The 26,223-nt window shown below is 50.5% G+C and overlaps 2 protein-coding genes across 2 annotated transcripts in view; one reads left to right on the top strand and one right to left on the bottom strand.

Annotated features, from left to right (window-relative positions):
• LOC144726624 (uncharacterized) overlaps positions 1-26,223 on the top strand; it is a 123,591-nt gene that overhangs the window by 8,122 nt on the left and 89,246 nt on the right. The gene's annotated exons all lie outside the window — the stretch shown is intronic.
• On the bottom strand, positions 433-24,746 carry LOC144726861 (uncharacterized). The gene is made up of 2 exons (XM_078605815.1): positions 20,971-24,746; positions 433-438 (listed from the first exon to the last, which is right to left on the bottom strand). The coding sequence occupies exons 1-2, from the start codon at positions 24,379-24,381 to the stop codon at positions 433-435; spliced, it is 3,417 nt and encodes a 1,138-aa protein (XP_078461941.1). The 5' UTR covers positions 24,382-24,746.

Here is a 26,223-nt window from a genome sequence, read left to right as displayed (position 1 = left end):
GGTGGCGCAGAGGTTATCGCGCCGATTCGTGATCACGGGTCACAATATCAGTGAAGAATATGTGAGCCTGTCCTGGGTCTCCCCCTAGGTCGACTTAGCCGTAAGTTAGTAACCTGGTGGAGTATTATTATTGGGGAGACAAAGACGTCCGGGCGTTGTTGTTGGCCACCAACTCCACCTCGCCGTGCCATGCCAGCCTCCATGGGTCCTCGCTAACAGGACTCGCCTCAACAGTCTGTCCAAGGATCTACGGATGAATATTTGTGTGATTCTGAATGTTTGCATGCGCCTCTGTGTGCTGGCGTTTGACGCAGCCCCATACTCCGTCTGGAGGCGATTAAGTGACGTACCACTCTCTGGGGAAGTCAACAGCGGTGGTTTCACGGAGAGACTCTCCCCCGCCATATGAATGTGGAATTCACACGACTGGGCTCAGGGCTGTGAACGGGAGATGAGCAACATCACCATGAAGTCATCTTTTAATTTATTCTGTGGAAGTCGCCTCGAGTCCGCTCGGCACAGCGCTTGGAAGTCGGCTTCCCGCTGTCCACCGCTATGCGCACTCGCTTCTTATCCTGTGTTTAATCCACGGCCTGAGGCCATCGCAGGTATCACGCACTGATTTGACAGCGTGCGTCCTCACACACACATCGGAATGCTGCTGCTGCTGCCGCTCATAATCGCATTCACCTTTCCCAAGGGCGCTCGATCGTTTCATTATCTTTGATCCTGAATACGTCTTTCAATACTTTGCCCCGAGGTGAACATCGTCCACCGCTTGCTGGTTCCAGCTGTGTCCCTCTGTAAACAATCATCTCTTGTTTAGCAAACTCGGCTCTCGGCTCTGCTCGCGTCAATCACCAGTTCGTCCTCCACCCCTTAGAACTCGCACGACGCCATCCAAACTCGTCGACCATTTCCTGTCCATAATTTGACTTTCGATTCTCATCTCGCGTGTGGCAGCAGCAGTAGATGTCAATGTTCAGGTACTAGGTGTCAATGTTCAGGTGCTAGGTGTCAATGTTCAGGTGATAGATATCAATGTTAAGGTGCTAGGTGTCAATGTGCAGGTGCTAGGTGTCAATGTTCAGGTGCTAGGTGTCAATGTTCAGGTGCTAGGTGTCAATGTTAATGTGCTAGGTGTGAATGTTCAGGTTCTAGGTGTCAATGTTCAGGTGCTAGGTGTCAATGTTCAGGTGCTAGGTGTCAATGTTCAGGTGCTAGGTGTCAATGTTCAGGTGCTAGGTGCCAATGTGCAAGAGCTAGGTGTCAATGTTCAGGTGCTAGATGTCAATGTTCAAGTGTCAATGTGCAGGAGCTAGGTGTCAATGTGCAAGTGCTAGGTGTCAATGTGCAGGTGCTAGGTGTCAATGTTCAGGTGCTAGGTGTCAATGTGCAGGTGCTAGGTGTCAATGTGCAGGGGCTAAGGTGTCAATGTGCAGGTGCTAGGTGTCAATGTGCAGGTGCTAGGTGTCAATGTTCAGGTGCTAGGTGTCAATTAGCAGGTGCTAGGTGTCAATGTGCAGGAGCTAGGTGTCAATGTGCAGGAGCTAGGTGTCAATGTTCAGGTCCTAGGTGTCAATGTTCAGGTGCTAGGTGTCAGTGTGCAGGTGCTAGGTGTCAATGTGCAGGTGCTAGGTGTCAATGTGCAGGAGCTAGGTGTCAATGTTCAGGTGCTAGGTGTCAATGTTAAGGTGCTAGTTGTCAATGTGCAGGAGCTAGGTGTCATTGTGCAGGAGCTAGGTGTCAATGTTCAGGTGCTAGGTGTCAATGTTCAGGTATTAGGTGTCAATGTTTAGGTGATAGGTGTCAATGTGTAGGTGCTAGGTGTCAATGTTCAGGAGCTAGGTGTCAATGTTCAGGTGCTAGGTATCAATGTTCAGGTGCTAGGTGTCAATGTGCAGGTGCTAGGTGTCAATGTGCAGGTGCTAGGTGTCAATGTGCAGGTGCTAGGTGTCAATGTTCAGGTGCTAGGTGTCAATGTACAGGTGCTAGGTGTCAATGTGCAGGTGCTAGGTGTCAATGTTCAGGTGCTAGGTGTCAATGTGCAGGTGCTAGGTGTCAATGTTTAGGTGCTAGGTATCAATGTTCAGGTGCTAGGTGTCAATGAGCAGGTGCTAGGTGTCAATGTGCAGGAGCTAGGTGTCAATGTGCAGGAGCTAGGTGTCAATGTTCAGGTCCTAGGTGTCAATGTTCAGGTGATATGTGTCAATGTGCAGGTGCTAGGTGTCAATGTGCAGGAGCTAGGTGTCAATGTGCAGGAGCTAGGTGTCAATATTCAGGTGCTAGGTGTCAATGTTCAGGTGTTAGGTGTCAATGTTTAGGTGATAGGTGTCAATGTGCAGGTGCTAGGTGTCAATGTTCAGGAGCTAGGTGTCAATGTTCAGGTGCTAGGTATCAATGTTCAGGTGCTAGGTGTCAATGTACAGGTGCTAGGTGTCAATGTGCAGGTGCTAGGTGTCAATGTTCAGGTGCTAGGTGTCAATGTGCAGGTGCTATGTGTCAATGTGCAGGAGCTAGGTGTCAATGTGCAGGTGCTAGGTGTCAATGTGCAAGTGCTAGGTGTCAATGTGCAGGTGCTATATGTCAATATTCAGGTGCTAGGTGTCAATGTTCAGGTGTTAGGTGTCAATGTTTAGGTGATAGGTGTCAATGTGCAGGTGCTAGGTGTCAATGTTCAGGAGCTAGGTGTCAATGTTCAGGTGCTAGGTATCAATGTTCAGGTGCTAGGTGTCAATGTGCAAGTGCTAGGTGTCAATGTGCAGGTGCTAGGTGTCAATGTGCAGGTGCTAGGTGTCAATGTTCAGGTGCTAGGTGTCAATGTACAGGTGCTAGGTGTCAATGTGCAGGTGCTAGGTGTCAATGTTCAGGTGCTAGGTGTCAATGTGCAGGTGCTAGGTGTCAATGTGCAGGAGCTAGGTGTCAATGTGCAGGTGCTAGGTGTCAATGTGCAAGTGCTAGGTGTCAATGTGCAGGTGCTATGTGTCAATGTTCAGGAGCTAGGTGCCAACGTGCAGGAAATAGGTGTCAATGTGCAGGTGCTAGGTGTCAATCTGCAGGTGCTAGGTGTCAATGTTCAGGAGCTAGGTGCCAATGTTCAGGTGATAGGTGTCAATGTGCAGGTGATAGTTGTCAATGTTCAGGTGCTAGGTGTCAATGCTCAGGTGCTAGGTGTCAATGTTCAGGAGCTAGGTGTCAATGTTCAGGTGCTAGCTGTCAATGTTCAGGTGCTAGGTGTCAATGTGCAGGTGCTAGGTGTCAATGTTCAGGTGATAGGTGTCAGTGTGCAGGTGCTAGGTGTCAATGTTCAGGAGCTAGGTGTCACTGTTCAGGTGCTAGGTATCAATGATCAGGTGCTAGGTGTCAATGTGCAGGTGCTATGTGTCAATGTGCAGGTGCTAGGTGTCAATGTGCAGGTGCTAGGTGTCAATGTGCAGGAGCTAGGTGTCAATGTTCAGGTGCTAGGTGTCAATGTTCAGGTGCTAGGTGTCAATGTTCAGGTGCTAGGTGTCAATGTGCAGGTGCTAGGTGTCAATGTGCAGGAGCTAGGTGTCAATGTTCAGGTGCTAGGTGTCAATGTGCAGGTGCTAGGTGTCAATGTGCAGGTGCTAGGTGTCAATGTTCAGGTGTTAGGTGTCAATGTTTAGGTGATAGGTGTCAATGTGCAGGTGCTAGGTGTCAATGTTCAGGAGCTAGGTGTCAATGTTCAGGTGCTAGGTATCAATGTTCAGGTGCTAGGTGTCAATGTGCAAGTGCTAGGTGTCAATGTGCAGGTGCTAGGTGTCAATGTGCAGGTGCTAGGTGTCAATGTTCAGGTGCTAGGTGTCAATGTACAGGTGCTAGGTGTCAATGTGCAGGTGCTAGGTGTCAATGTTCAGGTGCTAGGTGTCAATGTGCAGGTGCTAGGTGTCAATGTGCAGGAGCTAGGTGTCAATGTGCAGGTGCTAGGTGTCAATGTGCAAGTGCTAGGTGTCAATGTGCAGGTGCTATGTGTCAATGTTCAGGAGCTAGGTGCCAACGTGCAGGAAATAGGTGTCAATGTGCAGGTGCTAGGTGTCAATCTGCAGGTGCTAGGTGTCAATGTTCAGGAGCTAGGTGCCAATGTTCAGGTGATAGGTGTCAATGTGCAGGTGATAGTTGTCAATGTTCAGGTGCTAGGTGTCAATGCTCAGGTGCTAGGTGTCAATGTTCAGGAGCTAGGTGTCAATGTTCAGGTGCTAGCTGTCAATGTTCAGGTGCTAGGTGTCAATGTGCAGGTGCTAGGTGTCAATGTTCAGGTGATAGGTGTCAGTGTGCAGGTGCTAGGAGTCAATGTTCAGGAGCTAGGTGTCACTGTTCAGGTGCTAGGTATCAATGATCAGGTGCTATGTGTCAATGTGCAGGTGCTATGTGTCAATGTGCAGGTGCTAGGTGTCAATGTGCAGGTGCTAGGTGTCAATGTGCAGGAGCTAGGTGTCAATGTTCAGGTGCTAGGTGTCAATGTTCAGGTGCTAGGTGTCAATGTTCAGGTGCTAGGTGTCAATGTGCAGGTGCTAGGTGTCAATGTGCAGGAGCTAGGTGTCAATGTTCAGGTGCTAGGTGTCAATGTGCAGGTGCTAGGTGTCAATGTCCAGGTGCTAGGTGTCAATGTTCAGGTGCTAGGTGTCAAAGTGCAGGTGCTAGGTGTCAATGTGCAGGTGCTAGGTGTAAATGTTCAGGTGCTAGGTGTCAATGTGCAGGTGCTAGGTGTCAATGTGCAGGTGCTAGGTGTCAATGTACATGTGCTAGGTGTCAATGTTCAGATGCTAGGTGTCAATGTTCAGGTGCTAGGTCTCAATGTGCAGGAGCTAGGTGTCAATGTTCAGGTGCTAGGTGTCAATGTTCAGGTGTCAATATGCAGGAGCTAGGTGTCAATGTGCAAGTGCTAAGTGTCAATGTTCAGGTGCTAGGTGTCAATGTGCAGGAGCTAGGTGTCAATGTGCATGTGCTAGGTGTCAATATTCAGGTGCTATGTGTCAATGTTCAGGAGCTAGGTGCCAACGTGCAGGAAATAGGTGTCAATGTGCTGGTGCTAGGTGTCAATCTGCAGGTGCTAGGTGTCAATGTTCAGGAGCTAGGTGCCAATGTTCAGGTGATAGGTGTCAATGTGCAGGTGATAGGTGTCAATGTGCAGGTGCTATGTGTCAATGTGCAGGAGCTAGGTGTCAATGTGCAGGTGCTAGGTGTCAATGTGCAAGTGCTAGGTGTCAATGTGCAGGTGCTATGTGTCAATATTCAGGTGCTAGGTGTCAATGTTCAGGTGTTAGGTGTCAATGTTTAGGTGATAGGTGTCAATGTGCAGGTGCTAGGTGTCAATGTGCAGGTGCTAGGTGTCAATGTGCAGGTGCTAGGTGTCAATGTACAGGTTCTAGGTGTCAATGTTCAGTTAATAGGTGTCAATGTGCAGGTGCTAGGTGTCAATGTACAGGAGCTAGGTGTCAATATGCAGGTTCTAGGTGTCAATGTGCAAGTGCTCGGTGTCCAAGTGCAGGTGCTAGGTGTCAATGTTCAGGTGCTAGGTGTCAATGTTCAGGTGCTAGGTGTCAATGTGCAGGAGCTAGGTGTCAATGTTCAGGTGCTAGGTGTCAATGTTCAGGTGTCAATATGCAGGAGCTAGGTGTCAATGTGCAAGTGCTAGGTGTAAATGTTCAGGAGCTAGGTGCCAACGTGCAGGAAATAGGTGTCAATGTGCTGGTGCTAGGTGTCAATCTGCAGGTGCTAGGTGTCAATGTTCAGGAGCTAGGTGTCAATGTACAGGTGCTAGGTGTCAATGTTCAGGAGGTAGGTGTCAATGTTTAGGTGCTAGGTGTCAATGTTCAGGTGCTAGGTGTCAATGTGCAGGTGCTAGGTGTCAATGTTCAGGTGCTACGTGTCAATGTTCAGGTACTATATGCCAATGTTCAGGTAATAGGTGTCAATGTTCAGGTGATAGGTGTCAATGTTCAGGTGATAGGTGTCAATGTTCAGGTACTAGGTGTCAATGTGCAGGTACTAGGTGTCAATGTTCAGGTTCTAGGTGTCAATGTGCAGGTGCTAGGTGTCAATGTTCAGGAGCTATGTGTCAATGTTCAGGTGCTAATTGTAAATGTTCAGGTGCTAGGTGTCAATGTGCAGGTGCTAGGTGTCAATGTGCAGGTGCTAGGTGTCAATGTGCAGGTGCTAGGTGTCAATGTTCAGGTGATAGGTGTCAATGTGCAGGTGATAGTTGTCAATGTTCAGGTGCTAGGTGTCAATGCTCAGGTGCTAGGTGTCAATGTGCAGGAGCTAGGTGTCAATGTTCAGGTGCTAGGTGTCAATATGCAGGTTCTAGGTGTCAATGTGCAAGTGCTCGGTGTCCAAGTGCAGGTGCTAGGTGTCAATGTGCAGGTGCCAGGTGTCAATGTGAAGGTGCTAGGTGTCAATGTGCAGGAGCTAGGTGTCAATGTGCAGGTGCTAGGTGTCAATGTGCAGGAGCTAGGTGTCAATGTTCAGGTACTAGGTGTCAATGTTCAGGTGTTAGGTGTCAATGTTAAGGTGCTAGTTGTCAATGTGCAGGAGCTAGGTGTCAATGTGCAGGAGCTAGGTGTCAATGTTCAGGTGCTAGGTGTCAATGTTCAGGTGTTAGGTGTCAATGTTTAGGTGATAGGTGTCAATGTGCAGGTGCTAGGTGTCAATGTTCAGGAGCTAGGTGTCAATGTTCAGGTGCTAGGTATCAATGTTAAGGTGCTAGGTGTCAATGTACAGGTGCTAGGTGTCAATGTGCAGGTGCTAGGTGTCAATGTGCAGGTGCTAGGTGTCAATGTGCAGGTGCTAGGTGTCAATGTTCAGGTGCTAGATGTCAATGTGCAGGAGCTAGGTGTCAATGTGCAGGAAATAGATGTCAATATGCAGGTGCTAGGTGTCAATCTGCAGGGGCTAGGTGCCAATGTTCAGGTCATAGGTGTCAATGTGCAGGTGCTAGGTGTCAATGTGCAGGTGCTAGGTGTCAATGTTCAGGTGCTACGTGTCAATGTTCAGGTACTATGTGCCAATGTTCAGGTAAGAGGTGTCAATGTTCAGGTGATAGGTGTCAATGTTCAGGTGATAGGTGTCAATGTTCAGGTACTAGGTGTCAATGTGCAGGTACTAGGTGTCAATGTTCAGGTTCTAGGTGTCAATGTGCAGGTGCTAGGTGTCAATGTTCAGGAGCTAGGTGTCAATGTTCAGGTGCTAGTTGTAAATGTTCAGGTGCTAGGTGTCAATGTGCAGGTGCTAGGTGTCAATGTGCAGGTGCTAGGTGTCAATGTGCAGGTGCTAGGTGTCAATGTTCAGGTGCTAGGTGTCAATGTGCAGGTGCTAGATGTCAATGTACAGGTTCTAGGTGTCAATGTTCAGGTAATAGGTGTCAATGTGCAGGTGCTAGGTGTCAATGTACAGGAGCTAGGTGTCAATATGCAGGTTCTAGGTGTCAATGTGCAAGTGCTCGGTGTCCAAGTGCAGGTGCTAGGTGTCAATGTGCAGGTGCTAGGTGTCAATGTTCAGGTGCTAGATGTCAATGTGCAGGAGCTAGGTGTCAATGTTCAGGTAATAGGTGTCAATGTTCAGGTGCTAGGTGTCAATGTGCAGGTGCTAGGTGTCAATGTTCAGGTGCTAGGTGTCAATGTGCAGGAGCTAGGTGTCAACGTGCAGGTGCTAGGTGTCAATGTTCAGGTGCTAGGTGTCAATGTGCAGGTGCTAGGTGTCAATGTTCAGGTGCTAGGTGTCAATGTGCAGGTGCTAGATGTCAATGTACAGGTTCTAGGTGTCAATGTTCAGGGGCTAGGTGCCAATGTTCAGGTCATAGGTGTCAATGTGCAGGTGATAGGTGTCAATGTTCAGGTGCTAGGTGTCAATGCTCAGGTGCTAGGTGTCAATGTTCAGGTGCTAGGTGTCAATGTTTAGGTGCTAGGTGTCAATTTTCAGGTACTAGGTGTCAATGTGCAGGTGCTAGGTGTCAATGTTCAGGTGATATGTGTCAATGTGCAGGTGCTAGGTGTCAATGTTCAGGTGCTAGGTGTCAATGTGCAGGTGCTAGGTGTCAATGTTCAGGTGCTAGGTGTCAATGTGCAGGAGCTAGGTGTCAACGTGCAGGTGCTAGGTGTCAATGTTCAGGTGCTAGGTGTCAATGTGCAGGTGCTAGGTGTCAATGTTCAGGTGCTAGGTGTCAATGTGCAGGTGCTAGGTGTCAATCTGCAGGTGCTAGGTGTCAATATTCAGGGGCTAGGTGCCAATGTTCAGGTCATAGGTGTCAATGTGCAGGTGATAGGTGTCAATGTTCAGGTGCTAGGTGTCAATGCTCAGGTGCTAGGTGTCAATGTTCAGGAGGTAGGTGTCAATGTTTAGGTGCTAGGTGTCAATGTTCAGGTACTAGGTGTCAATGTTTAGGTGATATGTGTCAATGTTCAGGTACTAGGTGCCAATGTTCAGGTGCTAGGTGTCAATGTGCAGGAGCTAGGTGTCAATGTTCAGGTACTAGGTGTCAATGTTCAGGAGTTAGGTGTCAATGTTAAGGTGCTAGTTGTCAATGTGCAGGAGCTAGGTGTCAATGTGCAGGAGCTAGGTGTCAATGTTCAGGTGCTAGGTGTCAATGTTCAGGTGTTAGGTGTCAATGTTTAGGTGATAGGTGTCAATATGCAGGTGCTAGGTGTCAATCTGCAGGGGCTAGGTGCCAATGTTCAGGTCATAGGTGTCAATGTGCAGGTGATAGGTGTCAATGTTCAGGTGATAGGTGTCAATGCTCAGGTGCTAGGTGTCAATGTTCAGGAGGTAGGTGTCAATGTTTAGGTGCTAGGTGTCAATGTTCAGGTGCTAGGTGTCAATGTGCAGGTGCTAGGTGTCAATGTTCAGGTGCTACGTGTCAATGTTCAGGTACTATATGCCAATGTTCAGGTAATAGGTGTCAATGTTCAGGTGATAGGTGTCAATGTTCAGGTGATAGGTGTCAATGTTCAGGTACTAGGTGTCAATGTGCAGGTACTAGGTGTCAATGTTCAGGTTCTAGGTGTCAATGTGCAGGTGCTAGATGTCAATGTTCAGGAGCTATGTGTCAATGTTCAGGTGCTAATTGTAAATGTTCAGGTGCTAGGTGTCAATGTGCAGGTGCTAGGTGTCAATGTGCAGGTGCTAGGTGTCAATGTGCAGGTGCTAGGTGTCAATGTTCAGGTGCTAGGTGTCAATGTGCAGGTGCTAGGTGTCAATGTACAGGTTCTAGGTGTCAATGTTCAGTTAATAGGTGTCAATGTGCAGGTGCTAGGTGTCAATGTACAGGAGCTAGGTGTCAATATGCAGGTTCTAGGTGTCAATGTGCAAGTGCTCGGTGTCCAAGTGCAGGTGCTAGGTGTCAATGTGCAGGTGCCAGGTGTCAATGTGAAGGTGCTAGGTGTCAATGTGCAGGAGCTAGGTGTCAATGTGCAGGTGCTAGGTGTCAATGTGCAGGAGCTAGGTGTCAATGTTCAGGTACTAGGTGTCAATGTTCAGGTGTTAGGTGTCAATGTTAAGGTGCTAGTTGTCAATGTGCAGGAGCTAGGTGTCAATGTGCAGGAGCTAGGTGTCAATGTTCAGGTGCTAGGTGTCAATGTTCAGGTGTTAGGTGTCAATGTTTAGGTGATTGGTGTCAATGTGCAGGTGCTAGGTGTCAATGTTCAGGAGCTAGGTGTCAATGTTCAGGTGCTAGGTATCAATGTTAAGGTGCTAGGTGTCAATGTACAGGTGCTAGGTGTCAATGTGCAGGTGCTAGGTGTCAATGTGCAGGTGCTAGGTGTCAATGTGCAGGTGCTAGGTGTCAATGTTCAGGTGCTAGATGTCAATGTGCAGGAGCTAGGTGTCAATGTGCAGGAAATAGATGTCAATATGCAGGTGCTAGGTGTCAATCTGCAGGGGCTAGGTGCCAATGTTCAGGTCATAGGTGTCAATGTGCAGGTGCTAGGTGTCAATGTGCAGGTGCTAGGTGTCAATGTTCAGGTGCTACGTGTCAATGTTCAGGTACTATGTGCCAATGTTCAGGTAATAGGTGTCAATGTTCAGGTGATAGGTGTCAATGTTCAGGTGATAGGTGTCAATGTTCAGGTACTAGGTGTCAATGTGCAGGTACTAGGTGTCAATGTTCAGGTTCTAGGTGTCAATGTGCAGGTGCTAGGTGTCAATGTTCAGGAGCTAGGTGTCAATGTTCAGGTGCTAGTTGTAAATGTTCAGGTGCTAGGTGTCAATGTGCAGGTGCTAGGTGTCAATGTGCAGGTGCTAGGTGTCAATGTGCAGGTGCTAGGTGTCAATCTTCAGGTGCTAGGTGTCAATGTGCAGGTGCTAGATGTCAATGTACAGGTTCTAGGTGTCAATGTTCAGGTAATAGGTGTCAATGTGCAGGTGCTAGGTGTCAATGTACAGGAGCTAGGTGTCAATATGCAGGTTCTAGGTGTCAATGTGCAAGTGCTCGGTGTCCAAGTGCAGGTGCTAGGTGTCAATGTGCAGGTGCTAGGTGTCAATGTTCAGGTGCTAGATGTCAATGTGCAGGAGCTAGGTGTCAATGTTCAGGTAATAGGTGTCAATGTTCAGGTGCTAGGTGTCAATGTGCAGGTGCTAGGTGTCAATGTTCAGGTGCTAGGTGTCAATGTGCAGGAGCTAGGTGTCAACGTGCAGGTGCTAGGTGTCAATGTTCAGGTGCTAGGTGTCAATGTGCAGGTGCTAGGTGTCAATGTTCAGGTGCTAGGTGTCAATGTGCAGGTGCTAGGTGTCAATCTGCAGGTGCTAGGTGTCAATATTCAGGGGCTAGGTGCCAATGTTCAGGTCATAGGTGTCAATGTGCAGGTGATAGGTGTCAATGTTCAGGTGCTAGGTGTCAATGCTCAGGTGCTAGGTGTCAATGTTCAGGAGGTAGGTGTCAATGTTTAGGTGCTAGGTGTCAATTTTCAGGTACTAGGTGTCAATGTGCAGGTGCTAGGTGTCAATGTTCAGGTGATATGTGTCAATGTTCAGGTACTAGGTGCCAATGTTCAGGTGCTAGGTGTCAATGTTCAGGTGATAGGTGTCGATGTTCAGGTGATAGGTGTCAATGTTCAGGTACTAGGTGTCAATGTGCAGGTACTAGGTGTCAATGTTCAGGTGCTAGGTGTCAATGTGCAGGTGCTAGGTGTCAATGTTCTGGAGCTAGGTGTCAATGTTCAGGTGCTAGGTGTCAATGTTCAGGTGCTAGGTGTCAATGTGAAGGTGCTAGGTGTCAATGTGCAGGAGCTAGGTGTCAATGTGCAGGTGCTAGGTGTCAATGTGCAGGAGCTAGGTGTCAATGTTCAGGTACTAGGTGTCAATGTTCAGGAGTTAGGTGTCAATGTTAAGGTGCTAGTTGTCAATGTGCAGGAGCTAGGTGTCAATGTGCAGGAGCTAGGTGTCAATGTTCAGGTGCTAGGTGTCAATGTTCAGGTGTTAGGTGTCAATGTTTAGGTGATAGGTGTCAATGTGCAGGTGCTAGGTGTCAATGTTCAGGAGCTAGGTGTCAATGTTCAGGTGCTAGGTATCAATGTTAAGGTGCTAGGTGTCAATGTACAGGTGCTAGGTGTCAATGTGCAGGTGCTAGGTGTCAATGTTCAGGTGCTAGATGTCAATGTGCAGGAGCTAGGTGTCAATGTGCAGGAAATAGATGTCAATATGCAGGTGCTAGGTGTCAATCTGCAGGGGCTAGGTGCCAATGTTCAGGTCATAGGTGTCAATGTGCAGGTGATAGGTGTCAATGTTCAGGTGATAGGTGTCAATGCTCAGGTGCTAGGTGTCAATGTTCAGGAGGTAGGTGTCAATGTTTAGGTGCTAGGTGTCAATGTTCAGGTGCTAGGTGTCAATGTGCAGGTGCTAGGTGTCAATGTTCAGGTACTATGTGCCAATGTTCAGGTAATAGGTGTAAATGTTCAGGTGATAGGTGTCAATGTTCAGGTGATGGGTGTCAATGTTCAGGTACTAGGTGTCAATGTGCAGGTGCTAGGTGTAAATGTTCAGGTGCTAGGTGTCAATGTTCAGGTGCTAGGTGTCAATGTTCAGGTGATAGGTGTAAATGTTCAGGTGCTAGGTGTCAATGTTCAGGTGCTAGGTGTCAATGTTCAGGTGTCAATATGCAGGAGCTAGGTGTCAATGTGCAAGTGCTAGGTGTCAATGTTCAGGTGCTAGGTGTCAATGTTCAGGTGCTAGGTGTCAATGTGCAGGAGCTAGGTGTCAATGTGCAGGAGCTACGTGTCAATGTGCAGGTGCTATGTGTCAATGTGCAGGTGCTAGGTGTCAATGTGCAGGTGCTTAGTGTCAATGTGCATGTGCTAGGTGTAAATGTGCAAGTGCTCGGTGTTTCCAAGTGCAGGTGCTAGGTTTCAATGTGCAGGAGCTAGGTGTCAATGTGCAGGTGCTAGGTGTCAATGTGCAGGAGCTAGGTGTCAATGTTCAGGTACTAGGTGTCAATGTTCAGGTGTTAGGTGTCAATGTTAAGGTGCTAGTTGTCAATGTGCAGGAGCTAGGTGTCAATGTGCAGGAGCTAGGTGTCAATGTTCAGGTGCTAGGTGTCAATGTTCAGGTGTTAGGTGTCAATGTTTAGGTGATTGGTGTCAATGTGCAGGTGCTAGGTGTCAATGTTCAGGAGCTAGGTGTCAATGTTCAGGTGCTAGGTATCAATGTTAAGGTGCTAGGTGTCAATGTACAGGTGCTAGGTGTCAATGTGCAGGTGCTAGGTGTCAATGTGCAGGTGCTAGGTGTCAATGTGCAGGTGCTAGGTGTCAATGTTCAGGTGCTAGATGTCAATGTGCAGGAGCTAGGTGTCAATGTGCAGGAAATAGATGTCAATATGCAGGTGCTAGGTGTCAATCTGCAGGGGCTAGGTGCCAATGTTCAGGTCATAGGTGTCAATGTGCAGGTGCTAGGTGTCAATGTGCAGGTGCTAGGTGTCAATGTTCAGGTGCTACGTGTCAATGTTCAGGTACTATGTGCCAATGTTCAGGTAATAGGTGTCAATGTTCAGGTGATAGGTGTCAATGTTCAGGTGATAGGTGTCAATGTTCAGGTACTAGGTGTCAATGTGCAGGTACTAGGTGTCAATGTTCAGGTTCTAGGTGTCAATGTGCAGGTGCTAGGTGTCAATGTTCAGGAGCTAGGTGTCAATGTTCAGGTGCTAGTTGTAAATGTTCAGGTGCTAGGTGTCAATGTGCAGGTGCTAGGTGTCAATGTGCAGGTGCTAGGTGTCAATGTGCAGGTGCTAGGTGTCAATCTTCAGGTGCTAGGTGTCAATGTGCAGGTGCTAGATGTCAATGTACAGGTTCTAGGTGTCAATGTTCAGGTAATAGGTGTCAATGTGCAGGTGCTAGGTGTCAATGTACAGGAGCTAGGTGTCAATATGCAGGTTCTAGGTGTCAATGTGCAAGTGCTCGGTGTCCAAGTGCAGGTGCTAGGTGTCAATGTGCAGGTGCTAGGTGTCAATGTTCAGGTGCTAGATGTCAATGTGCAGGAGCTAGGTGTCAATGTTCAGGTAATAGGTGTCAATGTTCAGGTGCTAGGTGTCAATGTGCAGGTGCTAGGTGTCAATGTTCAGGTGCTAGGTGTCAATGTGCAGGAGCTAGGTGTCAACGTGCAGGTGCTAGGTGTCAATGTTCAGGTGCTAGGTGTCAATGTGCAGGTGCTAGGTGTCAATGTTCAGGTGCTAGGTGTCAATGTGCAGGTGCTAGGTGTCAATCTGCAGGTGCTAGGTGTCAATATTCAGGGGCTAGGTGCCAATGTTCAGGTCATAGGTGTCAATGTGCAGGTGATAGGTGTCAATGTTCAGGTGCTAGGTGTCAATGCTCAGGTGCTAGGTGTCAATGTTCAGGAGGTAGGTGTCAATGTTTAGGTGCTAGGTGTCAATTTTCAGGTACTAGGTGTCAATGTGCAGGTGCTAGGTGTCAATGTTCAGGTGATATGTGTCAATGTTCAGGTACTAGGTGCCAATATTCAGGTGCTAGGTGTCAATGTTCAGGTGATAGGTGTCGATGTTCAGGTGATAGGTGTCAATGTTCAGGTACTAGGTGTCAATGTGCAGGTACTAGGTGTCAATGTTCAGGTGCTAGGTGTCAATGTGCAGGTGCTAGGTGTCAATGTTCTGGAGCTAGGTGTCAATGTTCAGGTGCTAGGTGTCAATGTTCAGGTGCTAGGTGTCAATGTGAAGGTGCTAGGTGTCAATGTGCAGGAGCTAGGTGTCAATGTGCAGGTGCTAGGTGTCAATGTGCAGGAGCTAGGTGTCAATGTTCAGGTACTAGGTGTCAATGTTCAGGAGTTAGGTGTCAATGTTAAGGTGCTAGTTGTCAATGTGCAGGAGCTAGGTGTCAATGTGCAGGAGCTAGGTGTCAATGTTCAGGTGCTAGGTGTCAATGTTCAGGTGTTAGGTGTCAATGTTTAGGTGATAGGTGTCAATGTGCAGGTGCTAGGTGTCAATGTTCAGGAGCTAGGTGTCAATGTTCATGTGCTAGGTATCAATGTTAAGGTGCTAGGTGTCAATGTACAGGTGCTAGGTGTCAATGTGCAGGTGCTAGGTGTCAATGTGCAGGTGCTAGGTGTCAATGTGCAGGTGCTAGGTGTCAATGTTCAGGTGCTAGATGTCAATGTGCAGGAGCTAGGTGTCAATGTGCAGGAAATAGATGTCAATATGCAGGTGCTAGGTGTCAATCTGCAGGGGCTAGGTGCCAATGTTCAGGTCATAGGTGTCAATGTGCAGGTGATAGGTGTCAATGTTCAGGTGATAGGTGTCAATGCTCAGGTGCTAGGTGTCAATGTTCAGGAGGTAGGTGTCAATGTTTAGGTGCTAGGTGTCAATGTTCAGGTGCTAGGTGTCAATGTGCAGGCGCTAGGTGTCAATGTTCAGGTACTATGTGCCAATGTTCAGGTAATAGGTGTAAATGTTCAGGTGATAGGTGTCAATGTTCAGGTGATGGTTGTCAATGTTCAGGTACTAGGTGTCAATGTGCAGGTGCTAGGTGTAAATGTTCAGGTGCTAGGTGTCAATGTTCAGGTGCTAGGTGTCAATGTTCAGGTGATAGGTGTAAATGTTCAGGTGCTAGGTGTCAATGTTCAGGTGCTAGGTGTCAATGTTCAGGTGTCAATATGCAGGAGCTAGGTGTCAATGTGCAAGTGCTAGGTGTCAATGTTCAGGTGCTAGGTGTCAATGTTCAGGTGCTAGGTGTCAATGTGCAGGAGCTAGGTGTCAATGTGCAGGAGCTACGTGTCAATGTGCAGGTGCTATGTGTCAATGTGCAGGTGCTAGGTGTCAATGTGCAGGTGCTTAGTGTCAATGTGCATGTGCTAGGTGTAAATGTGCAAGTGCTCGGTGTTTCCAAGTGCAGGTGCTAGGTTTCAATGTGCAGGTGCTAGGTGTCAATGTTCAGGTTCTAGGTGTCAATGTGCAAGTGCTCGGTGTTTCCAAGTGCAGGTGCTAGGTGTCAATGTGCAGGTGCTAGGTGTCAATGTTCAGGTGATAGGTGTCAATGTTCAGGTGATGGGTGTCAATGTTCAGGTACTAGGTGTCAATGTGCAGGTACTAGGTGTCAATGTTCAGGTGCTACGTGTCATTGTGCAGGTGCTAGGTGTCATTGTGCAGGTGCTAGGTGTCAATGTTCAGGAGCTAGGTGTCAATGTTCAGGTGCTAGGTGTCAATGTGCAGGTGCTAGGTGTCAATGTGCAGGAGCTAGGTGTCAATGTGCAGGTGCTAGGTGTCAATGTTCAGGTACTAGGTGTCAATGTTCAGGTATTAGGTGTCAATGTTAAGGTGCTAGTTGTCAATGTGCAGGATTTAGGTGTCAATGTGCAGGAGCTAGGTGTCAATGTTCAGGTGCTAGGTGTCAATGTTCAGGTGTTAGGTGTCAATGTTTAGGTGAAAGGTGTCAATGTGCAGGTGCTAGGTGTCAATGTTCAGGAGCTAGGTGTCAATGTTCAGGTGCTAGGTATCAATGTTTAGGTGCTAGGTGTCAATGTGCAGGTGCTCGGTGTCAATGTGCAGGTGCTAGGTGTCAATGTGCAGGTGCTAGGTGTCAATGTTCAGGTGCTAGATGTCAATGTGCAGGAGCTAGGTGTCAATGTGCAGGTGCTAGGTGTCAATGTTCAGGTGCTAGATGTAAATGTGCAGGAGCTAGTTGTCAATGTTCAGGTAATAGGTGTCAATGTGCAGGTGCTAGTTGTCAATGTTCAGGTGCTAGGTGTCAATGTTCAGGGGCTAGGTGCCAATGTTCAGGTCATAGGTGTCAATGTGCAGGAGCTAGGTGTCAATGTGCAGGTGCTAAGTGTCAATATTCAAGTGGTAAGTGTCAATGTGCAGGAAATAGATGTCAATGTGCAGGTGCTAGGTGTCAATCTGCAGGTGCTAGGTGTCAATGTTCAGGGGCTAGGTGCCAATGTTCAGGTCATAGGTGTCAATGTGCAGGTGATAGGTGTCAATGTTCAGGTGCTAGGTGTCAATGCTCAGGTGCTAGGTGTCAATGTTCAGGAGGTAGGTGTCAATGTTTAGGTGCTAGGTGTCAATGTTCAGGTGCTAGGTGTCAATGTGCAGGTGCTAGGTGTCAATGTTCAGGTGCTAGGTGTCAATGTTCAGGTACTAGGTGCCAATGTTCAGGTGATAGGTGTCAATGTTCAGGTGATAGGTGTCAATGTTCAGGTGATAGGTGTCAATGTTCAGGTACTAGGTGTCAATGTGCAGGTACTAGGTGTCAATGTTCAGGTGCTAGGTGTCAATGTGCAGGTGCTAGGTGTCAATGTTCAGGTGCCAGGTGTCAATGTGAAGGTGCTAGGTGTCAATGTTCAGGAGGTAGGTGTCAATGTTTAGGTGCTAGGTGTCAATGTTCAGGTGCTAGGTGTCAATGTGCAGGTGCTAGGTGTCAATGTTCAGGTGCTAGGTGTCAATGTTCAGGTACTAGGTGCCAATGTTCAGGTGATAGGTGTCAATGTTCAGGTGATAGGTGTCAATGTTCAGGTGATAGGTGTCAATGTTCAGGTACTAGGTGTCAATGTGCAGGAGCTAGGTGTCAATGTGCAGGTGCTAGGTGTCAATGTGCAGGAGCTAGGTGTCAATGTTCAGGTACTAGGTGTCAATGTTCAGGAGTTAGGTGTCAATGTTAAGGTGCTAGTTGTCAACGTGCAGGAGCTAGGTGTCAATGTGCAGGAGCTAGGTGTCAATGTTCAGGTGCTAGGTGTCAATGTTCAGGTGTTAGGTGTCAATGTTTAGGTGATAGGTGTCAATGTGCAGGTGCTAGGTGTCAATGTTCAGGAAATAGATGTCAATATGCAGGTGCTAGGTGTCAATCTGCAGGGGCTAGGTGCCAATGTTCAGGTCATAGGTGTCAATGTGCAGGTGATAGGTGTCAATGTTCAGGTGATAGGTGTCAATGCTCAGGTGCTAGGTGTCAATGTTCAGGAGGTAGGTGTCAATGTTTAGGTGCTAGGTGTCAATGTTCAGGTGATAGGTGTCAATGCTCAGGTGCTAGGTGTCAATGTTCAGGAGGTAGGTGTCAATGTTTAGGTGCTAGGTGTCAATGTTCAGGTGCTACGTGTCAATGTTCAGGTACTACGTGCCAATGTTCAGGTAATAGGTGTCAATGTTCAGGTGATAGGTGTCAATGTTCAGGTGATAGGTGTCAATGTTCAGGTACTAGGTGTCAATGTGCAGGTACTAGGTGTCAATGTTCAGGTTCTAGGTGTCAATGTGCAGGTGCTAGGTGTCAATGTTCAGGAGCTAGGTGTCAATGTTCAGGTGCTAGGTGTAAATGTTCAGGTGCTAGGTGTCAATGTGCAGGTGCTAGGTGTCAATGTGCAGGTTCTAGGTGTCAATGTGCAGGTGCTAGGTGTCAATGTTCAGGTGCTAGGTGTCAATGTGCAGGTGCTAGGTGTCAATGTGAAGTATTGGAAAATGACGGCAGGAAACTCCTTGACGGGAACACACTTCTTTTATTAAATCTTGACTTGTAACGATACAACGCGTGGCCTCTCTTCTTCTCAATGCGGTCACCATACAACGGTACAACTCGTGACCTCTTCTCTCCGCCCTACGCTTCTCTTGACTCTCTTAGATTCTGTGCTGCTGGCTCTCTGTGCCTCGTGTAGACTCCGCGCCTCGGCTACACTCTTCTCTCGTCTCGTGTAGACTCTGCGCCTCTGCTACACTCTCCACTCGCCTCGTGTAGACTTTGCATCTCTCTCTGGCTACACCGTATGCATACTCGGCTCGTGTAGACCTTTCTCTCTCTCTGGCTACACCGTATACATTACTCAGCTCGTGTAGACCGTTCTCTCTCTCTGGCTACACACTATACATTACTCAGCTCGTGTAGACAGTTCTCTCTCTCTGGCTACACACTATACATTACTCAGCTCGTGTAGACCGTTCTCTCTCTCTGGCTACACACCTATACCTTACTCTCCTCTACTCTCCATTACTCTCCTCTCCGGGCTCTATCTCTGCACCTTCGTCTTCATTCTTAGATGGTTCCACTTCTGCCCCCCTACTCCTCTGTGCATCACCTTATATATCTCTTCTTCCCGGGAGACGGAGCGGATGCGGACCTCAACGTCGGCACCGCTCCTCAGTTACCCAATCACCACGCGCTATCTCTACGATCCGTTTCCGCCCAGCGCGTGTTTCCACTCCCCGACCAATCACACCGCGCTGCCACCCGATCACTCCCTCTCAGCGCGTCACCGGCACACAGCCAATCAGCAGCACTACCCCCACCCGCGCACTGACGCCTGCTCCTCCCCGTCAGCGCGCGTCACCACACACACACCCGTACATACGCGCTGGCACACGACGTATACACCCAGCGCGTATCACCACTACATCACCCCCTCCCACATAGCTCGCAGCCGGCCCGGCTGCTAACAACAACCAACCGCAACGATAAGACGACAACCAACAAAAAAAAACCCGTAACCCCCCCAGTGTGCCCCGTAACATAACAACAACAACAACAAGAATAACTATGTACAGATTGACAATGAACACGAAAAGTCAACAATAACACGATACAAGCAAATTCCAAAAAACGAACGCGCCCCACGTCCCTGCGACTACACGCAGTGACGAGGCGCTCCAACTGCCCCGACTCCTCACGAGGCAGGTCATGCAAAGTAGCACGACCTGGCGCGAGTCCGTCTGGCTGGTCCGTCGTATGGGGCGGGACACTGACGACCGTCCGGCGGTTCCGGCTGCTCCAGACGGCGCGGAACGGGCCTGAAAGGGCCGGCCCCGCCGCGGAGATCCGGCCGCCGGTGATCGGCAGCTGTCAGTTCCGAGACACCTGGGAGCAGATCAGGCGAAAATACGTGTGGATCAGGCAGAGACATTTCCCCCTCTGGGTCGCCGGTCACGTCACACGCCCGGCCATCACGACACAAGGGGAGGCCATATGGAGGCGAGAACGGTTTCAGTCGGGAGGGGTGAACGTACCAACGGCGCTTTCCCCACTTTATCTGAACGCACTGGGGCCGTGCAACGCGCACGACCTCCACGGGTCCCCTCCACGGTCTCAACAATTTAGGCGACGTAGCCAAGGGTGCCTGAGGGCAATGCAGCCAGGCCCTGTCACCTGGTTTCCATTCGTGCATGGACACCTTCCGTGCCCGCAACCGTTCATTAGCAATTTGGCGAGCCCGCGAATTAAGCCGTGCGGCCTCCCTCGCCTCTGTCAGCTTGTGAATATTAAACTTAATATGTTCTGCCAAATTAGAATTAGTTCGTGGAGCGGACAGGCCAAGTTGCGTTTCCATTGGCGGGTCAGCTTCCCGACCGTACATCAAATAGAATGGGGAAAACCCCGTAGCTGCATGGGGGGCCATTCTATACGCGGCAAGGACTCCCGGGACCTGCAGGTCCCAATCTACATGTGCCTCGCACACCTGCTGGCACAGCATGGAAGTCAAAGTTTTGTGGAGTCTCTCCACCATCCCGTCTGTCTGCGGGTGGTACGGGGAGGTACGCACCTTCTTGGTACCCAACAGATCGCACACCTCTTGCAACAATTTACTCGAAAAATTTTTACCTTGGTCGGTCAGCAGGCGTTCGGGAGCCCCCTTGTCCAGGACATAGCCCTGGACGAAGGCATCCGTCACAGCCGCTGCCGACTGGTTAGCGAGAGGCCACGCCATAGGCCATCGGGTAAAGTATTCGACCCCCACTAACAAATATTTATTCCCTCTCGGCGTGACTGGGAAGGGCCCCAAAATATCGAGTGCAACGAGCTCGTTGGTACGCGAGACCTGAATAGATTGCAGCGGTGGATTAGCTGCCACGGGCGGTGGTTTACGCCTGGCGCACTCAACGCACCCCTTCAGAATATTTACCACATCACTTCCCATTCCCGGCCAGTAATAGTCACGCTGAAGCAGGGCAAGCGTCTTGTTAACTCCCAAGTGCAAGAGGCGTTCGTGTGCCGCCAAGACAACCCTCCCCCTCACAGCGGAAGGCACCACGAGTGCGTTCCGCCGGGACAAACTGTCCCATCTCAATAACATGCCCTGCTCAAGTACATAAGAGCCGGTACGCTCCTGGTCCCCCTCGGGACCCCCAACCTTGCGGCGCAATGCTAGCAGCGAGCTGTCCGCCATCTGGAGGCGGCCCCATTCGCTGAGCGACAGCGAGAGCAGCGAGTCCCGACCCTGAGAGGCAGTGGAATCATCCACGATCGGTGCGCCCGCTGTCGCAGCCAGTGCCCCCATCTCCCCCGCAAGCGTCGGTTTACAGCGCGCCGATCCCGACAAACACGCGCATTCATCACAAGGCAACAACCGCGACAAGCAATCGGCATTTGTGTGTCGCAACCCCTTACGGTACGTAGTCGTAAACTGATAGTCCTGGAGGACTTCCAACCAACGCGACAACTGGCCCGAGGGCTGGGCGATCCTCAATGAATACTGTAGCGCCGCGTGGTCCGTTCGGACCGTAAAGTGACGACCATAGAGATATGGCCTAAACTGCTGCACAAAAAAGACAATGGCAAGCAGCTCGCGACGGGTGACGCAGTAGCGCTGCTCCGCCGGAGACAACACCCTACTACCGTAGGCGACAACTCTTTCGACACCCCCAACGACTTGGGATAGCACCCCCCCAATGCCCGTGTTGCTAGCATCCGTGTCCAGCAAAAAGGGACTGGCAAAATCGGGATAACACAAGGGTGGGGCACCCACCAAGGCGTCCCGGAGGGAGCGAAACGCGGCCTCCTCCTCCGGTCCCCATTTGAACTTCACTCCCTTCGCCGTTAGAGCGTGCAAGGGTTTTGCAATAGTGGCGAAGTGCTCAACGAACCGCCGATAATAAGAAGCAAACCCGATGAAACTACGCACGTCGGAAACGGACGTAGGTGTCGGCCACGAACCGACACAATCCGTCTTCGCGGGATCGGTGGAGATCCCCGAAGAATCGACAATGTGACCCAAGTATCTAACCGACCTACGAAGGAGGTGACATTTGGCCGGTTTAAATTTCAACTTAGCCGATCGCATTCGCAAGAACACCCCTCTCAATCGCTGGAGGTGTTCTTCAAACGTTTTACTGAAAACAATGACATCGTCCATATAAATCAAGCATGTATCCCACTGCAAGCCCGACAAAACCAGCTCCATAAGTCGCTGAAACGTCGCTGGAGAGGAGTGAAGTCCCATGGGTAACCGGTTAAACTGGAACAGCCCCCCTGGAGTCCGAAATGCTGTCTTAGGTTTCGACTCTTCGTCGAGCGGCAACTGCCAAAACCCCGATAACAAATCAAGAGTCGAAAAATATCGCGCACCAGACAATGCATCGAGGGACTCATCCATCCTGGGGAGCGGATACGCGTCAGCCACAGAGATCTTATTCAGGCGACGGAAATCAACGCAGAATCGCAGGGACCCGTCCTGCTTCTTAACCAGCACAATAGGCGCTCCCCACGGGCTAGAGGAGGGCGAAATAATATCGGCTTCTAGCATTTCGTTAACAGCCGACTGAACATGTTCCTTCTCCACGGGACTCAGTCGGAAGGGATTTAGCCTGACCGGCGCCGCATCGCCCGTTTCAATGTAATGGTGCAACAAATCCGTGCACCCAATGTCATACTTATGTTTACTGAATACATCAGAGAATTCAATGAGCAACTCGCGCAGCGCACCCAACTGCGCCGCCGACAAATCGTCCGAGGCGGCGCATAGCGAATGGACCCACTCAAGGTCTTCCCTTGGCTCAACGTTCCGCGCGGGGCTCGAGCCCACCTGCGCAACCAACCCATCATCCACAGGGACCCGCGCCGCGTGAGCCAGCACGGTGCCCTGCGGAATGACAGCTGGTCGCGACCCCGCGTTCAAAACCATCACAAACGGATCCCTGTCAGCCCGCACCAAAGTGTGAGCCACCGATAAATCAAGACCCCCGACAGCCTTGTTAGAAGGACCCAAAAGCATACTTTGTCCCGAAGCCTCCCTCACCCATGGTTTCCGCAACCGGAGGGGAATCAACATCTGTGAACCCGGGGGTACTTGCACGGTCTGCGTCGCCACCGCTTGTATCGTAGCGCACGCCGTCCGAATGTCAGTAGGGCCCGTCAAAAATGAAATCCGGCGACCCGATGGCAGTTCAATGCATCGTTGATCGATAAGAATTTTAATAGGCATTTTAGCCAAAAAATCAGTGCCCAAAAGACACGGAACTGCCAAAGAAGACGAAACGAAAACGGGTCCCGACAATTTGATATCTCCAATGCAAATGGACGCCCTAACCTGACCGATAATGCCCAACGATCCCCCATTAGCGGCGTAAAATGGCACATCCACTGGAAGCAGCGGACGACATTGGACTGGAAGAATATTATAAATGAGGTCCGATATAATAGTTGCCGATGCCCCCGTGTCCACTAACACCCTAATCTCAACCTCATCAATAGATCCCGTAACAACGGACGAACCCGCCGAAGCAGCCACAATTCTATGCCCCAATTCCGCCCATTCAATGTCTCCCTGGTCCCGGCCGAACCCCCCTCTCCGAACCGAATCCCCGAACCTTAACCAGCCCTCCTCCGCCGCAACGCGGCGTCCCATGTGTGCCGAATAAACAGGCCGAGCGTGTGAGGTGCCGCGACTTGCCGGGGATTGTAGAGATGACTTGGGCTCTCGGTCGTCGTCCAGCCGAGCTCCCATGGCGCGCTGCCGCGGAGCGCGGCACCCGGACGCCACGTGGCCCCGGAGGCCGCAGTTATAGCACGTGACGAGGGTCGGAGTAGATCTTGGTTGCTCCGACTTTCGGCCCGATCGCAGAGGCGACCGGGCCCCCGGCCTCCAGTCCCCTGGTCGTCCCGTGGCGAACGCCTCCTCTCGTGGGCTGACGACTTGGGGTTCGGCGACCACCCAACCCGGGGCTGCGACGACAGCAGCGTTGCAACCAACGCCTTGTTTCCGTTGTAGGGCCTCGTGCGCTTGAATACTCGTGGCGACTCTCAAAGAAGAAATATCAATCTCGTCAGCTGTGTTGATAGGGACCCCCAGGTCCTGCGCCAACTTAAGCAGCTGCTCCAAAACCATCGCGTCTTGGCCCTCCTCGTCCATCCGAGGGAACGCAGCATCAGCAAGAGCCAGCAACGCCGTGCGATAGGCCAGCGCGGTCTCCGTGGCCGCTTTCCGTCTTGCGTAGAAATGATGGCGGCACGCCGAGGGAGGTCCGTAGACCCTGGCCAACAAACCCAGCGCATCCTTCAGCGTGGAGCGGTCCGACTTCCGTGCAGCCCTGAAGGCCGCGAGCGCATCGTCGTTCAGCATGGCGGGCAACGCCCGCAGCGCCGTAGCATCGGACCACGCTGACATCTCTTGATGCGCCAAAAACCTTCGCTGAAATTGGCCCCAGTCTCCGCCTTCCGCCTTGAAGGCTGACAACGTGGGCAGGCGCTGCTGAAAAATGAAGTCATCCGCCTCGTGGTTCCTCTCCGCCTCTCCGTCGGTGTGTAAGATGGCGGCTCCAGCAGCAGACGTAAAATGGCGGACCCCCTCGCGCGCTGATGACGTCGATGCGCGCGCTTGGGAACCCACCACCACGTGGCGCTCGCCGTTCCCGCCAAAAGTAGGCCCAGGCGCAATGGCGGGAATCCCCCATTCGTTTTGGCGGGAATCTGCGGGGCGACCTTGTAAAATGTCCCCCACCGTCCCCGCTCCTCCCGACGAGCTGATCTCCGCCAAGATGGACGCGGCGGCGAGCAGCAGCTCCGCCAGTCGGGAGTGCGCCTCACGAAGCCCGGCGTCGGTCCCCGGTTGCTCGGCCGGCGCCGTCGACGGATCCTGTAGCGTGGGCAAGTCCTCCTCCTCACCCCCCGCCACCAGCGGCCCCGAGTCGTCCGGGTTTTCCTCGCGGTCAATCCCGTGGGTCCTACGGGTCTTCCTTGTCTCCATGCTTGGAAGCCCGTTTCACTTCTGACGCCAGATGAAGTATTGGAAAATGACGGCAGGAAACTCCTTGACGGGAACACACTTCTTTTATTAAATCTTGACTTGTAACGATACAACGCGTGGCCTCTCTTCTTCACAATGCGGTCACCATACAACGGTACAACTCGTGACCTCTTCTCTCCGCCCTACGCTTCTCTTGACTCTCTTAGATTCTGTGCTGCTGGCTCTCTGTGCCTCGTGTAGACTCCGCGCCTCGGCTACACTCTTCTCTCGTCTCGTGTAGACTCTGCGCCTCTGCTACACTCTCCACTCGCCTCGTGTAGACTTTGCATCTCTCTCTGGCTACACCGTATGCATACTCGGCTCGTGTAGACCTTTCTCTCTCTCTGGCTACACCGTATACATTACTCAGCTCGTGTAGACCGTTCTCTCTCTCTGGCTACACACTATACATTACTCAGCTCGTGTAGACCGTTCTCTCTCTCTGGCTACACACTATACATTACTCAGCTCGTGTAGACCGTTCTCTCTCTCTGGCTACACACCTATATCTTACTCTCCTCTACTCTCCATTACTCTCCTCTCCGGGCTCTATCTCTGCACCTTCGTCTTCATTCTTAGATGGTTCCACTTCTGCCCCCCTACTCCTCTGTGCATCACCTTATATATCTCTTCTTCCCGGGAGACGGAGCGGATGCGGACCTCAACGTCGGCACCGCTCCTCAGTTACCCAATCACCACGCGCTATCTCTACGATCCGTTTCCGCCCAGCGCGTGTTTCCACTCCCCGACCAATCACACCGCGCTGCCACCCGATCACTCCCTCTCAGCGCGTCACCGGCACACAGCCAATCAGCAGCACTACCCCCACCCGCGCACTGACGCCTGCTCCTCCCCGTCAGCGCGCGTCACCACACACACACCCGTACATACGCGCTGGCACACGACGTATACACCCAGCGCGTATCACCACTACAAATGTACAGGTTCTAGGTGTCAATGTTCAGTTAATAGGTGTCAATGTGCAGGTGCTAGGTGTCAATGTACAGGAGCTAGGTGTCAATATGCAGGTTCTAGGTGTCAATGTGCAAGTGCTCGGTGTCCAAGTGCAGGTGCTAGGTGTCAATGTGCAGGTGCCAGGTGTCAATGTGAAGGTGCTAGGTGTCAATGTGCAGGAGCTAGGTGTCAATGTGCAGGTGCTAGGTGTCAATGTGCAGGAGCTAGGTGTCAATGTTCAGGTACTAGGTGTCAATGTTCAGGTGTTAGGTGTCAATGTTAAGGTGCTAGTTGTCAATGTGCAGGAGCTAGGTGTCAATGTGCAGGAGCTAGGTGTCAATGTGCAGGTGCTAGGTGTCAATGTGCAGGAGCTAGGTGTCAATGTTCAGGTACTAGGTGTCAATGTTCAGGTGTTAGGTGTCAATGTTAAGGTGCTAGTTGTCAATGTGCAGGAGCTAGGTGTCAATGTGCAGGAGCTAGGTGTCAATGTTCAGGTGCTAGGTGTCAATGTTCAGGTACTAGGTGTCAATGTTCAGGTGTTAGGTGTCAATGTTAAGGTGCTAGTTGTCAATGTGCAGGAGCTAGGTGTCAATGTGCAGGAGCTAGGTGTCAATGTTCAGGTGCTAGGTGTCAATGTTCAGGTGTTAGGTGTCAATGTTTAGGTGATAGGTGTCAATGTGCAGGTGCTAGGTGTCAATGTTCAGGAGCTAGGTGTCAATGTTCAGGTGCTAGGTATCAATGTTAAGGTGCTAGGTGTCAATGTACAGGTGCTAGGTGTCAATGTGCAGGTGCTAGGTGTCAATGTGCAGGTGCTAGGTGTCAATGTGCAGGTGCTAGGTGTCAATGTTC

The sequence above is a fragment of the Lampetra planeri genome, chromosome 24 (genome assembly GCF_965212315.1).
Source record: "Lampetra planeri chromosome 24, kcLamPlan1.2.h2, whole genome shotgun sequence".
Lineage (NCBI taxonomy): Eukaryota > Metazoa > Chordata > Hyperoartia > Petromyzontiformes > Petromyzontidae > Lampetra > Lampetra planeri.
This window is presented reverse-complemented; position numbering and strand designations above follow the sequence as displayed.

Coding starts and splice junctions, on each gene's coding strand:
- LOC144726861 (XM_078605815.1), bottom strand. CDS start 24,381: ATGGAGACAAGGAAGACCCGTAGGACCCACGGGATTGACCGCGAGGAA.